General features: G+C 39.4%; 1 protein-coding gene across 3 annotated transcripts; it reads right to left on the bottom strand.

Moving 5' to 3' along the window:
• Positions 1-872: 872 nt before the first annotated feature.
• LOC120437675 lies at positions 873-14,531 on the bottom strand. Of its 3 annotated transcripts, none has more exons than XM_039608195.1 (6): positions 14,322-14,531; positions 11,866-12,198; positions 11,433-11,627; positions 9,059-9,394; positions 3,114-3,446; positions 873-1,663 (listed from the first exon to the last, which is right to left on the bottom strand). In XM_039608195.1, exons 1-6 carry the CDS (start codon positions 14,383-14,385, stop codon positions 1,635-1,637), a joined length of 1,290 nt encoding a protein of 429 aa, XP_039464129.1. In that variant the 5' UTR covers positions 14,386-14,531; the 3' UTR covers positions 873-1,634. The 3 variants fall into 3 exon arrangements, with proteins under 3 accessions (XP_039464129.1, XP_039464131.1, XP_039464130.1); XM_039608197.1 differs by lacking the exon at positions 14,322-14,531 and adding an exon at positions 13,498-14,256; XM_039608196.1 differs by lacking the exon at positions 14,322-14,531 and adding an exon at positions 12,947-13,103.
• Positions 14,532-16,151: the final 1,620 nt, after the last annotated feature.

The following is a 16,151-nucleotide window of genomic DNA, read 5'->3' as shown; positions in this document are numbered from 1 at the left end:
GTACAAAATACGCCAGCTAGGATATTAATATGAGCAAATAAGACACGAATCATTATTTGAACAGGGTGTAATGAGTTTAAGTTTTCACATATTTTAGATTCTAATGTTAGGCTATAACCCCTACAGCTTACTATTCATTTTCCAGATATTTTTTTGAATGTGAAATATTATTTACAATTACAGTCAGCATAAGATTAGAGTGTATAATTATGTTTATTGATTTGAGGGTACATCCTTTGCTCATTCTCACCAAAAGCTCATTTCCATCAAACTTATAGGATCAACCAATCATGGCTTTTGAAATGATGACTCATACCTAGCAACGGGGTCAACCACACCTCCTCACTAAGATAGGATTTTCCATCCATTCCTTGCTCAGAGTTCACTGAGAATGTTCTGGAATCACTTCTAAGCTAAAACTCCTGGCAAGGAATTTTTAGGTTAAGTTAGGAGCTCTCTGAGAGGATTCTCAGAATCTTTAGGGATACGGGCCCAGATCTTTTATCCTTGAAATATTCTTGAGGTGATAGTAAGCTGATTTTGTTATTGTCTTAATGTGTTTTTCTAAGTTTAGGTCTGCATCCATCACTACACCCAAATTTCTCGCCTGGTTTGTGGTTTTTAGGTGTATAGATTGAAGTTCTCTGGTGACCTGTAATCGTTTTTCTTTGGCACCAAAGACTATTACCTCAGTTTTGTTTTTGTTTAGCTGGAGAAAATTGTGGCACAACCAGTCATTAGTTTCCTCAATGCATTTACCAAGAGCCTGTACAGGGCCTCGGTCTCCTGGTGACATTGTGATATATATTTGTGTGTCATCTGCATAGCTATGATAGAAAGGAGGAAGACAGAGTGTGGGAACACAGGACCTACACTTTCAACACTTTTATTAGACCTGGGTCCAGTGGACCCGAACACCTTGTATGTAATGTAAATGCGTGGGGGGAGGTACAGTATGAGGTCATTGAAAATTAGTTCAGATTTAATTAATCGTTTAATTTTTCTTTTGAAAAAAAACTGAAAACGGGTCTCACAGACCAGAACACCATACAAGGGTTAAAGGGTTAAATTAAAGTCGATTAAGCATCACGAGGCTGAGGGGGGGTGCTTCCCTATTTTTTTGCTGGGAGTTGGCAACCCTATTAGTTAGTCTGTTTAATATTTCTGCTAAATAGCAGAACAGGGACGATGGTGTTGGTTTAAGTTTATTAGATTGATCAGTATCGCTGAACTATCAAATATTTGGGGTGCAGTGTATTTTTTGCATAGAGGTATAAGAGAATAGCTTTAATGTTTTGATTTTTAAAACTTGAGTATGAACGTATACAAAATGGAGCAAGATATTTATAAAAAAAAACAGTTTTACTGATTATAAAATACACTAAATCAGATAGATATCGGTCTCGGCAGATATCCAAAATCATGATATTGGACATGAAAAGTGGTATCGTGCCATCTCTAATAACGAAATGTGTGGTATCCACACAAACCCAAGCTAAATGCCCATATAAAGCATTTCTACAACAAACAAAAAAGCCTATGTGGATCAACTCAGACTAACTCTCTGGATCAATAATCAGGTTGATGAAGGTGTTGGTTCATTTTCTCTGACTCACTGTTTGGAGCTCGACATGTCAGAGTGACATCCTGTCCTCTTTCTGATCTGAAAGGGGAAACAACACAGAGCAGAGAGGTTAAAGGTCAAAGTACAATTATGATCAGAATGATTGACTTTAAATATTTTGTTTATTTCCTTTGACATTTGAGTTTTTAGTCATGTTGGATTTAATGAACCTCTGAACATCCAGCAGGTCACCAGTGACCCACTGAGGGGGAATTTTAGCCTCATGCTAAACATGCAAAGTGTCAGAAACTACAAGATGTTAGCTTCCACAGAACAACAACATGTGCTGATAATAAGTGAACATAATGTGTGAGAGAAAGCAGCCTCTCATTATAAGACACTGAGTCTCTGCATGCTGCCTTTATGGAGCTACAGCTGTTTGTATACACTGAACAAAAAGCTTTGTAGCTGTATACTGACTCCTGACACTACAACACATCACACTGACACACACATTACACTTCTTTGTCTCTGTCACAGCTGGATTACAGATGTTAAGTGTCCGCCCAGCCTCGTGTCTCCTTCACACACACAGACAAACTGAATCCAGATGAAAATAATGATTAGAGAAATATTGTTAACATGTGAACCAGGCTGTCAAATTATACTCTATTTTATCTTAGGGATGAACATTTTCTTTCTAACATGTAAATCTCATGAAAAAGCTGAAACAGGAAAGTCCAGCAGAACACTTCACAATGTTAGATTGTAAATGTGTTATTCTGGTCTGCTGCTCCAAAATTCAGATTGTTATAAATGTGTCAGTCTGTTTGTAGATTGTAGTTTCAGTGACTAACAGAGAACCTGAGTTTAAATGTGATGAGATGAAGTGTGAGGTTGTGAGAAAGTCTCTGACTGCATTCATAGATGTGTCCTTTCAGCTGCTCTGATCCAACCTTTGGTCTCTAAGGAAGAGGCTTCAGGGAGATGTTTGCTACGTTGGACTGTAGGACCATCAGAAATGTGTGCAGTAACAAAACAGGCAGCACTGAAAGGAGCTCTAAGTGTTTGTGTTGTTCAGTGATTTGTGCACAACAACAAAAATGGGACCTCTCTCATCCATCAGTCATCATGTGGACATTTTTCTGACACACTTTGAAGCTGATGGACGTTTTGTGTCTGCACTAAGTACGTTTTCAGCAGCTATGGCACCGGCAGGATTCACTTTCACAGACTCACAACCACCAGCTTCACCCCTCCCCTCCCCCTCCAGCTGTAGGCTTTAACATTGAGTTTTCCCACACATGTTTACAGACGAGTTAGAGAGCAAGAGAAGAAGAGACTGATTCATAAATGTCTTTGTTTCTGCTCTAACCTTACCCAAACAATGCTGCTCTACAACTCTAGACTACCAGCCACAAAGACAACAGCTGGAGAAACATCTGTCTGCCTCTGACATCCACCAGCTCATCCATACAACAAAAACACATCAACAACCAGAAAGCAGCTTCACCTCTGATCACACACACACTCAACTCTACTCACTCACCTGGAGGAACAACATGAAGGTTGATGATGCTTTGCTCATATTTCTCAGTTTCTTCCATGAAGACAAGACACTCGTATGTTCCAGTGTCATTAATCGTCACATCCTTCAGAATCAAAGACACGTTTCCATCCTTCATCTGTCTGTCCTGCAGATCCACCCGGTTCTTAAAAGACGGATGCTGGTTGGCTAGAAGAAACTGCCCGTCCTTGTACTGAAGCTCAAAACAAGCTTCCAGGTCATCTTTGCCCCATTGTACAGAGCTGATGTTGTTGTTTGGAGCTCGACATGTCAGAGTGACGTCCTGTCCAGACTCAGCTGTGATGTTTCTCTGCACTGAAAGAGGAAACAACACAGAGCAGAGAGGTTAAAGGTCAAAGTACAATGATCAGATGATGATCAGAATGACTGATCTTGACATTTGAGTTTTTAGTCAGTCATTGTGACAAAGTGGAGCAGTTGTAAAGCTCTCCATTTGTCCCTATGTGTTTACTTTATTTTGCACATTGTACACATTATTTTGTTTCTATGTATTTGCTAGGATTTGCTATTTGTCAAGTAACATCGCTTCACTCACTATCCCGGGTTTGTTTGTGTAAGCGTTCTGTTGCCAGCAAATCAAACATTCTGCAAACTAAGACAAATACTAAGTTATGTTTCTTTATATTTTATTATGTTACAGATTAAGTCATTTGTTCATACTTACTTTGTTTGTGTTAAGGTTTAAAGGAATTTGTTGAATGTTTTTCCTTTTGGTAATATTGCCATTTAGTTGTGTAAATGTGCATATTAGAAGTGTGTAGAGGTTTTGTGTTTTTAAATCATCTGTGTAGAGTTTTACATCCCTCAGTTGAGTGAGTGGTACTGGCTGGGCTAATTGGAGGGAAAGTGATGGCCCTATTTAAAGCCAGTCTCTACCAGATGCAAGAGAGAGGAGAGGTGAGCTGTGTTACCAGAGCCATGTTATGTTGAGTTTTGTTAATTGAATTGATTTGGGGGGAAGTTTTGTTAAGTTACATTATATTAAGTTCACTGTAAATAAATTGCTCACCTTGGAAATCTGAAATGCCTGCCTAGTCTGCTTCCCTACCACCTTCCTTGACGTTCGTGTCTGACTACTTCACAGTCATGTTGGATTTAATGAACCTCTAAATCATTTAAATAGCTGGTGGATGTTCAAAGTCAAGTTTTCATAGTTGAACATGTTCCGTTGTCTCTTTCTCTTTAATCTCCCTCACACTCCTGTCACACTGGTGTGTGTGACTGCAGCAGCATGAAGTCTGGTCTGTTTTAGGGCTGCCAGACATGATTATTTTGATAGTCGACTAGTCACATCATGCATCTATTGGACGTAAAACGTACAGCTTATTGCACAAGCTCTTATATAACTATCATGAGTGTACAGCTTGAAGTGTTTAAGGTGTGCGCTAACTAAAAATAAAGAGCAGATGATAGTTTATTAAAGTTTTAATAAAATTCGCAGATTGTCTCAGTGGAGTTTAAAAATCTCAGCCATCTGCTCCTTGCTATCTAAAATATAACATATATTAATATTTAAATTAAAACAAGCTGCTAATTATTTCACATTTTACTTGTGAGCAACGGCACATTTAAATCTTGCAAATATAGTTATTTGGCTTATATTGTGATATATATTGTTATCGCCAGAAATGAAAAACACATATCGTGATATGAAAAAAATCTTATATTGCCCAGCTCTAAATTGACTTAAATATCATGTTTAACCCGAGGAGCAAAAGACCGCGGGGGGTTTGAAAATGATGTGTTGGGAATTCGCTGTTCTCTTCTAGCTATCGAGCTGGTGGGCAACAGATGTCTCTCTAAACGTTGGAGCACTTTTTGCAAATATGTGATGTCTTGATAAACCGAGCAGATATTTGAAGTTTACACAGCTACATTCTCGTGTGAAAATATGTTAAAAGTTTATTTTGTGACTCAGAAAGAGTAACAAGAGTAATATTAAAACTAAGTAGCGGCTGCCATTGTTGGAAACTGGAATTGGCTGAGCCGCGCTATGAATTCTGGGATAGTTTGGGCCACGAAGGATACACCCGACCCATCCTTCAAATCTGGGGAAATGAAGGACGCATTTGTCTACGAATTCAGACATCCTTTGTCGCGTTGCGTCGCATTGCTGTAACGTAATGGGCTTACAAATGCAGCCTCCAAAGTATGTGGCAACCCTAGTCTTTTTACAGCATCCTGCCATGTAAAGGGAACCCTCAGGTTAACTTTTATCGAGTGGAAAAAAGTTAGCGTTCATCCTCCAGCTTCACTGTGTTATGCTAACAAAGCTGTGTCGCTAGCGATCATCTTTCATCTTTTAGCGATCACCCAAATTTAATTGATTATTTCTCTGCAATTACAAACTCTGTCCTTACAATCTTGGTATCAAAATAAAGCTAAAACTTGTGAGATTTCATCAGAGGTGTAAATATTGAAGCAGATATTACTGTGTCAAAGTTACTTTTTCTGTGTTCCGGTCTCAGTAAGTAGATTTTATCGTTGCCTAATTTTTTTTTTCTTTTAAGCATATAACCCTTTTAACCTTTTTTTCCACATTTGATTCCAGAAATTCAGTAACCAACATATAAACATCATATGTGCAAAGATTTCTGTTTCTAAAGTGAAACAGTGAAAAACTACAGCCCTGTCAATACATGAATTTCCAGACGTTGTACAAAAATGTCCAATTTTGGCACACAATTGGACACCATGCCAGTTGAAGTTTTTAGGTATTAAAGAGCAGAAATTAATTTTATTAACAGGCCTAAAAAGGTTTTTTTTATATACATTTGTCAATTTGCATGATTGACACCTCTTTTTAATCGTTTTAGCCAATAACAGTAACGATGCCACGTTCACGTCACTTCAACCAATCAGACGTTGCAATGCCAAAACCCACGTGGGCCCAAATTTGCAGCATCTGTCCTGTCACGTGTCTATAGGTGGGTCTAAAATGGAGGTTGTTGACGGAAAACGGCTCTGATGTGGCTAGGTAGGCGTGGTAACTGCTGATAAAGACGGTGAGTGAATTTTGGTCAGAGCTAGAGATGGCAAGATACCACTTTTTTTATGTCCGATACCGATATCATAAATTTGGATATCTGCCGATACCGATATGAATCCGATGTAGTGTGTTTTTTAATCAATAAAACTGTTTTTTTAATATCTTGCTGCATTTTGTATAAGTTCATACTCAAGTTTAAATAAACAACAACACTAAAGCTATTCTGTTATACCTGTATGTAAAAAATACACTGCACCCAAAATATTTCATAGTTCAGCAACACTGATCAATCTAATAAACTTAAACCTACTCCATCCTCCCTATTCTGGTATTTTAAAGAGTACTTAGCAGAAATATTAAGCAACCTAACTAATAGGGTTGCAAACTCCCAGCAAAAAAAAAAAAAAAGGGAACCACCCCCCACCCTCCACCTCATGATGCTTAATCAACATAATCAACTTTAATTTGATGCAGTGTGAAAAAAAACAATGCACAGAAATAAATTATTTTTCAAGAATAATTAAATAGATTCAACATCTTTCTTCAACAGAATTGCAGACTGCACAGATGGTATCTTCCCAAAGGAAAAAGTACTATAGCTTACTGGGGTATATTAGACATTTAACAGTTACTATATACAGTAATGGACTTCTATACATTTTACATCAGATTAAAACTTTCGGTGTAAGATTGAGATAATTATTTATTAAAAGCTAGATATTTTAAATGAGAATAAGAAAGAAAAGTATGTCTTTGTGCCCCCTTTTCCCTGTTCATGCCCTATCGGCCCCCCTGGCAAAACTTTGCTAGATCCGCCCCTGCACAGTAACCAGCCGTCAGCTACGTAGAAAAGGATCCTGGTGTAGAAAGTAATATTAAATACATTCTAACAACAGCTTATCAAGCTTAAACGTGCTGCTGTTGTTCAGCTGCTGTTTTCCTCCTTGTGGTGCAAAGTGGGCCAGAAACAAACAAGAGAGACGGACTAGCGACAGAAAAGCCGATCAGCTGGTCATTAAGGAGTTTCATGAAGTAGCGGCAGGAGAGGGAGAGAGAAGAAGCAGTCGCTCCATATATCGGTGGTTAAGCTTAACGCAGGTACGCTTTACAAACATTCAGAGATGAACTTGCACACTTGCTTTACTTCTCTCTGGGATAACTTCATCCAAGATGGAAATGCTGGTTTGCTAGCGAGGTTACAAATACACACAGCCGCTCTATCACGTGAGGCACACTGCTCCGACTGCTACGGTTATGAGCAGAGTTACGCCGTGTCGCAAGTTTTGTGAGGTGCTTTTTTGATATTTAATGGATCGGATTACATTTTTTATTTCTCGCCGATATCCGATCCAGTAATTTACGTCAGTATCGGACCGATACCGAATATCGGATCGGTCCATCTCTAGTCAGAGCGTGGTGAAACTTGGTGTTTGGAATTGGTGATAGCTCTGGAAGATAAGAGCCTATCTTTAGCCGGTTACATCAAGTCTGGAGAATTTCTGGTTTGGTTTTGTTTGTTTAGCAGTCTTCTGCACATTTACGTAACTGCTCGTTTAATCATGGCTTGTTTTCGATGTGTTTGGTGGTTGTAGAATGGTTCTTATGACATTTTAGCTGAGATTCAGAGGTTTCCGTGGATACCACACATGTCTGGATTTCTATTTCTCACCCCGTGTTATAACCGATTAAATGTGATCTCCTCCTTTTTGCCCCCGGTACCGGGGGCGTGGGGCTTAAATACTGCAAACTCCTCTGCCCCTCCACTTGGACCGCTAGCGCTGACCATAGCTATCGCTTGACAGACTGACCACGCGCACCATACACATACTTTCTTCTTTTTCGAATCTTTGGATCACGTGCGTGCCGAACCGTGGAGTGGGATCGGTTCAGATTACGGATCAACCGTGATCCGTTGCACCATTACCAACTATGTGTTATTCAAGTGTCATGTGAAAATACAGTTTAGCAGTTTTGTGCAGAACACGTCTGGTTACATCTGGTTGAATTCACTTGTGTAAAACCTACTGAAGCTCATATTAGAAATTAATGTGAATTCTGTTTTTTTCTCAGTGCTGATCCACTACACAGATCTCATGTTTCCAATCTGATGAATCCCAGTGTAACCCCTGACTAAACCATTTTACTGTTCATGTGTGGACGCAAAAAAAGCCAACCTCTACCATTTAAGCAACAGAAATAATCCTATACTGCAGGTGTGCTAAATAAAATATTTAAGATAAGTACATTCATTAGAGTTAGAATTTAGACTCATAAATTTTCATCCTCATGTCCAAAAATGATTTCATTATTATATTGCTATTATATAAATATCGTTAGAATTGTTCTTAGAGTGTTGAATTTGCTACGTTGGACTGTAGGACCATCAGAAATGTGTGCAGTAACAAAACAGGCAGCACTGAAAGGAGCTCTAAGTGTTTGTGTTGTTCAATGATTTGTGCACATCAACAAAAATGGGACCTCTCTCATCCATCAGTCATCATGTGGACATTTTTCTGACACACTTTGAAGCTGATGGACGTTTTGTGTCTGCACTAAGTACGTTTTCAGCAGCTATGGCACCGGCAGGATTCACTTTCACAGACTCACAACCACCAGCTTCACCCCTCCCCTCCCCCTCCAGCTGTAGGCTTTAACATTGAGTTTCCCCACACATGTTTACAGACGAGTTAGAGAGCAAGAGAAGAAGAGACTGATTCATAAATGTCTTTGTTTCTGCTCTAACCTTACCCAAACAATGCTGCTCTACAACTCTAGACTACCAGCCACAAAGACAACAGCTGGAGAAACATCTGTCTGGCTCTGACATCCACCAGCTCATCCATACAACAAACAAACATCAACAACCAGGAAGCAGCTTCACCTCTGATCACACACACACTCAACTCTACTCACTCACCTGGAGGAACAACTGTCAGTGTGATGATGCTGATGGACTTCCATGAGCGAGTTTCTCTCATGAGGACATGACACTTGTATGAACCATCATCATCAGTCGACACATCCTTCAGAATCAAAGACACGTCTCCATCCTTCATCTGTCTGTCCTGCAGATCCACCCGGTTCTTAAAAGATGGATGCTGGTTGTTTGAAACAAACTTCCCATTTCGGTACAAAAGCACATGCTTATTTTTCAGGTCAGCTCTGCTCCACTTTACAGCTCTGATGTTGTTGTTTAGAGCTTGACATGTCAGAGTGACGTCCTGTCCAGACTCAGCTGTGACGTTTTCCTGGTCTGAAAGAGAAAACAACACAGAGGAGAGACATAAAGGTTATTTAAACTAAATCATTCTGATCCTATCAAAGCTGAAAGTCAGTAACTATGATAAAGGTTCACTAGATTTGACAAGAACAGCGAACTCCCGGCACATCGTTTTCAGATCCCCGCGGTCTTTCGCTACCCAGGTTAAACATGATATATAAGTCACTTAGACAACTTAAAAATTTTATTGTTTGGTTTTTTTGTGTTTTATTTGTTTCTCAGTAAATCGGTTTGGCTGAAATTAAAGTTTGTTTTCACACAGCTGAATAAACATCAAACAGAAAACTGATTAAACAGAAGTGTGAAATGGTAGACTCCTGTGTCCTGTTTGTCATATTTTAGATAGCAAGGAGCAGATGGCTGAGTTTATTAAACTCCACTGAGACAGCTGGTGACGCAAATCTGAAGGCTAGACTGTCCAATTTCCATAAAAAGTTTCAGAGTATCAGGATCAGACAGAAATCTCTGAGTGTGCACCTCCATAAATCTGTAGTTTCATAGCAATCATAACACTGAGCTGTAAAACACAATCAGCTAGGGCTGCTCGATTATGGCAAAAATGATAATCACGATTATTTTCACTGAAATTGAGATCTCGATTATTTGACGATATTTATTTAACAATAACAATGTATTGAATAATGGCTTTAAAGATGTCAAATAATAATAAATAGTGTGCAAATACTGATAAGTGCAAATGTTTGCAATATAAAAAATAAATGAAAAATGTAAACATCTAAGTTTAGTGAACTTCAAAATACTGCATAATACTGGTTGTTCACTGTGTTAATTGAGCAGTGGTCTTTGGCGAGGAAAACGTTACCGCGTTTGTTATCTCCTTGTGTCTCTGGGAGCTGGTGGGATATTTAGTCGCGTTGTACAGGGGAGCGTGAATGGAAGTCTGTGAGGATGAAGCAGGTGTTGTCAAGAGTTTTTAAATGATTGAATAAATTTGTAGTGTTGCTCTGTGGTGCAGCTACGACACCGTAGCAAAGTTTACACACTTTGTCTACTTGATCCACGTCTGACTCCGTGAACCCGTAATGTTTCCACAACACTGAAGTCGTTTTATCTCTCTTTTCAACCAACGGCATTCTTTCTTCAGCAGTCATTATCCTCTCCTCACCAAATAACTTCTGCTTAGCTTTCCTAGCTTTCCGAGCTTCCCTCGGGTCCTCTTAACTGTTGTGACGCGTGTTCGAAGCGCAGAGAGGTGCGCTCGATTTGCCACACGGAGCAGCGCGAGAGGAGGAGCTAATAATCGGCTCAGTCATTTTTAATGATCGTTGAAAGCCCAGATCGTAATCACGATTAAAATTCGATTAATTGAGCAGCCCTACAATCAGCTGTATTTAATGAAAAGATGATGAAACCTGCTGAGTGTAAAATAAGCAGCATCAGTTACAGAGAGGGTTGTTACACACACTTTGTTTTTCTTCCTGCTGCATTCAACACACACAAAGTTCATAGAAACATGAAAGAGCTCAGTTTGACTGAGACAACATTTCTACATCCAAACTGAGTCACAGCTCATTCATTTGTAACTGATCAATGATCCTGAACACAATCAGGCAGATTATTGATCGTCTATAATCCACAGACCTTCATCTACACTCAGATCATCACACAGCGTTTGTGTTGTCACTTCATTCAGTGTGTGTAACAGCTGATCTCAGGTCTGTGTTGTTCATCTCTCACAGAACAAGTTCTTACAAACAGCTGAAGCTCCAACACAAAAACACTCACTGACTCTGAGATCAGAGCTCAGAAATTCATGTGTGTTTGTAACACAGTTTGACTTTGTGTCAGTAAATCTCATGAACAGCCTGAAGATGAAGAAACTGTAGTTCAGAGTCACAGACAGACAGCACAGACACACACTGTTGGTCTGAGTCTGAACATGATGATCATCAGAGAAATAACATCAGACTCTGAACATCCAGCTTTCTACAGCCGTCTGCTGGATGTTCACCATCATTTATTTATCTTTGTGTTTGTTCATCTGACTCACATTCATGTTGTAGAGGCTCAAGAAGCCCCTCTTTATCTGGATCAGCAGAATTCTGTTTCCTTTTTCTGTAGATCAAAACAACAACAACAGCAGCAACAAGAAGAAGAAGCACAGCAGCAACTGAGAGACCAAGGATCAGTCCAACAGATCCATCCTCCTTCTTCCCTCCATCCTCTTTGTGTCCTCCTGTCTGACCTGCAGGTGAGAAACAGGTGTGAGGTGTCAGCTGTCAGGTAGGTGATGAGTGAAGAACAGAACAGAATCCATTTCCTCTTCAAACTGCTGTCAGACATTATCCACTGCACTCTGATCACATCACTCAGACCAGCTGCTTTCTACAAAGTCTCATCAACAACATCTTTAGAAACAAACATCAACAACCAGGAAGCAGCTTCACCTCTGATCACACACACACTCAACTCTACTCACTCACCTGGAGGAACAACTGTCAGTGTGATGATGCTGATGGACTTCCATGAGCGAGTTTCTCTCATGAAGACACGACACTTGTATGTTCCAGTGTCATTAATCATCACATCCTTCAGAATCAAAGACACGTCTCCATCCTTCATCTGTCTGTCCTGCAGATCCACCCGGTTTTTAAAAGATGGATGCTGGTTGTCAAGGGGCCGACCATCCCGGTACACAAGCACATATTCATCTCCCAGGTCAGCTCTGCTCCACTCTACAACTGTGATGTTGTTGTTTGGAGCTCGACATGTCAGAGTGACGTCCTGTCCAGACTCAGCTGTGATGGTTTTCTGGTCTGAAAGAGGAAACAACACAGAGCAGAGAGGTTAAAGGTCAAAGTACAATTATGATCAGAATGACTGACTTTAAATATTTTGTTTATTTCCTTTGACATTTGAGTTTTTAGTCATGTTGGATTTAATGAACCTCTGAACATCCAGCAGGTCACCAGTGACCCACTGAGGGGGGATTTTAGCCTCATGCTAAACATGCAAAGTGTCAGAAACTACAAGATATTAGCTTCCACATGACAACAACAACAACAACAACAAGTGCTGATAATAAGTGAACATAATGTGTGAGAGAAGCAAATAAATATTAATTCATAAATAATTAATATCAATAAATATTAATTATTTTCTGTCAGTGAAAGAGAAACTAATTAAGGTATATTCGACACAAGCAGTTTTTTAAAAAGTGGACAATTCAAAATTTAAGAAAATAAAAAATAACTTAATCTGTGAAATGATCTCTGTACCAAAGGATTGAACCGACTGACTCTTGTTTCACTGTCACATTTTTCACAGACACACCTCAGATATTTGTGAAAACAGGAAATGAACTCAATTTCAAGAAAACAGATTTATGTGTAGAGACCAGAGCTGTATCGCCGATTTGATTTGATTCAATTTTGACTCAGTCAGAAATATTCTAATTCTGATAATTTACCAGCAAATAGAAATAATATATTATCTATATCAGAAACAGTATTAATAAGTTAAACAGAGTAAAATTCAGTTTAGTTTCTAACAATTAAATTTCACCTGCAGAGACGAACAGGACAAACATCAGCGTGGAGCAGAGTGACGCAGTTACAGCAGACATGTCCGTGTTCTCTGTTTCTGCTGATCCGACTCTTAGTTTGTTCTAAATGTCTGAGTCTGTTGGTATTTTGACTCAATAACTGAACCCGAGTTTAAACCTGAACACATCAGATTACATTTAAGGTTTAAACAAACCTGAAAATCACAGACTACGTTTACAGATCTTAGACGCTCGCTAAGCCTCCATTTTGTGTCTTACAAACTGGCAGAACGGTAAAAGCAGCATCAAAAAGAGACGATTAAAAGTGATTGTAAATTGTGCTGTTTTTTTAACTAGCTCCACAGAATTAAATTATGTCCTGGCAAGTGAATTTAAAATTTATAATATACAAGAGAAAGGAACCACAAAGAGTTTATTAGACTCGAGTGACTCCACCGAGTCTGTCTGCACAAAGCGAACCAATGTGAATGTAACTCTACTGAAAACTGTTTATCTCACAGGAATATTATGTTTGTTAAATTCAATTTCTAAGTTGAATTATAAATCTCACCTGCAGAGACGAACAGGACAAACATCAGCGTGGAGCAGAGTGACGCAGTTACAGCAGACATGTCCGTGTTCTCTGTTTCTGCTGATCTGACTCTTAGTTTGTTCTAAATGTCTGAGTCTGTTGGTGTTTTCACTCAATAACTGAACCTGAGTTTAAACCTGAACACATCAGATTACATTTAAGGTTTAAATAAAGGTCAAAATTTGATACTTGCAGATCGGCTACTCGATCTCAAAAAGTCTGACTCGTCTCTTAAGTAAGCTGAGCCACGTGATGTTGTTACGTGTTACGTTGGACTAAAGGAGGATCATTAAAGTGCGTCGTTAGAAAAGAGGTGAAGAAATTATAAACAAAATATAAAATATATATTATAATATATAATGAGTCTGTTATTATTTTTACGGAAAAACAGAAGCCGATTTTATACCTGGCTACATCAGATTAAATTTAAGGTTTAAACAAACCTGAAAATCACAGACTACGTTTACAGATCTTAGACGCTCGCTAAGCCTCCATTTTGTGTCTTACAAACTGGCAGAACGGTAAAAAGCGCGCAGCATCAAAAAGAGACGATTAAAAGTGATTGTAAATTGTGCTGTTTTTTAACTAGCTTCACATAATTAAATCATGTCCTGGCAAGTGAATTTAAAATTTATAATATACAAGAGAAAGGAACCACAAAGAGTTTATTAGACTCGAGTGACTCCACCGAGTCTGTCTGCACAAAGCGAACCAATATGAATGTAACTCTACTGAAAACTGTTTATCTCACAGGAATATTATGTTTGTTAAATTCAATTTCTAAGTTGAATTATAAATCTCACCTGCAGAGACGAACACGACAAACATCAGCAAAGTGGAGCAGAGTGACGCAGTTACAGCAGACATGTCCGTGTTCTCTGTTTCTGCTGATCTGACTCTTAGTTTGTTCTAAATGCCTGAGTCTGTTGGTATTTACACTGAATAATAGTGATGTGACGTTCTGTATCGAGGCTTCAAAGCTTGTGTCGAGTAATGGAGGGGACGTTTCCGCGATTCGCGTAACGAGGCTTGGTTCATTTATGGGAGGAGCTGAAAATGATGACGTCCGAAGCCTCGCTGCCAGGCTGTACCACGTGACTGGTTTAGGAAGTGGTTCGAACTTTGCCGCGAGCTATGACAGCGATATAAACCCCTCAGACATCATTCAAAATGTGGATGTTTGATGGAGAGTTGCGGTTAGAGAGAGTTTGGAGGTTTATGAAAGTGAGAAGCGAAAGTCAGGAGAGAATGGAGCCAGCTAAGAAGAGGAGGATGTCCTCCCCTGTGTGGGAACATTTTGATCTTATTCCTCCCAACAAGGTATGTAACTTTCCACAGAAGATGTATTTTCATAATACTGATGGTGCAATACAGTTTATGTTAAGCTGTCTTTACTTTTGTACAAGGTGAAGTGTTTGCTATGTGCCAGGGAGCTGGGATATAACAACAACACCTCATCCATGCTCAGGCACTACAGAGCTTTGCATGAGAATAAGGGGAACACTGATTGTAGAGCAAGACCAGGTGAGCCATCAAATGCCATGATAATATAGCATGCAGTAATGTTACTAAATGATATAACAATATTATAAAGCTGTAATAAGTTACATGTGTGATATTTATATTTGTGCTTTGTTTTTATTGTCTTTCCTCAGGAGAACAATCTCAAATACATGAAGACCTGGTTAGCATGGTGATTGAGGACTCCCAGACATTTAGCATTGTGGAGGACAAAGGATTTAAAAGATTTGTTTAATCATTAAATCCTAGCTATGTTCTCCCCACTAAAAATGTCATAAAAGCAGTGAAAGTTTAGTTTTTACAGAATTAAATGTGAACAGGCAGGACTGAGACTCAAAGCCTCAGTGTGTAGCTACACTACACACTGCTTCACAGCCACGCCATACTTTTAAACAAAATGTTTTTCTTTCCTTTAGGCCCTGAAAGTCATGGTGGAGGCCAGGTACCAGGAGATGAAGGAGAAAGCTAAGGCCAGCACTGAGAAGGCAGCAGCTGTGAGTCTGACATCAGATATGTGGACCTCCATCAACACAGAGGCCTATCTTGCAGTCACCTGCCATTTTGTTGATGAGTCCAGCACAGGAGTTAGGAGTGCAATATTTTCCCAATGCACACACTGCAGAAAATATTGCACAAGTGAAAGGCTCACTCATGACAGAATGGGCAATTACTGACAAAGTCACATGCCTAGTAACAGATGGGGTTGCCAATATGGGGGCTTGCGCAAGGGAGCTACGACTCAAACATGCCATATGCATAGCTCACACCCTGAACTTAGTGGGGAAGAAGGCCTCTGACCAGACCCCTGAGGTCTCTGACATCTGAGCCAAGTCCAGGAAGATCGTGGGATATTTCAGGAGCAGTACCACTTCAAAGGTAAGTTCTTAAGTGGCTTAATTACAGTTTCTTTAATGCTACTTAAGTGTATAGTTCTGCTCCCTTGACAATCTAATGTATGCTTTTTTTTAAATTGTATTTTGTAAGGAGAGGCTTTCAGTGGTGCAGGAACAACTAAGGAAGCCTCAACTCAAACTAATACAGGAGGTGGAAACCCGCTGGAACAGCACTTATAATATGCTGCAAAGACTGTTCGAGCAAAGGGAGCCAGTGGG

This window comes from Oreochromis aureus, linkage group 3 (genome assembly GCF_013358895.1).
Source record: "Oreochromis aureus strain Israel breed Guangdong linkage group 3, ZZ_aureus, whole genome shotgun sequence".
Classification (NCBI taxonomy): domain Eukaryota; kingdom Metazoa; phylum Chordata; class Actinopteri; order Cichliformes; family Cichlidae; genus Oreochromis; species Oreochromis aureus.
Note: the sequence above shows the minus strand (reverse complement) of the source record. Positions and strands in the feature narration are given on the sequence as shown.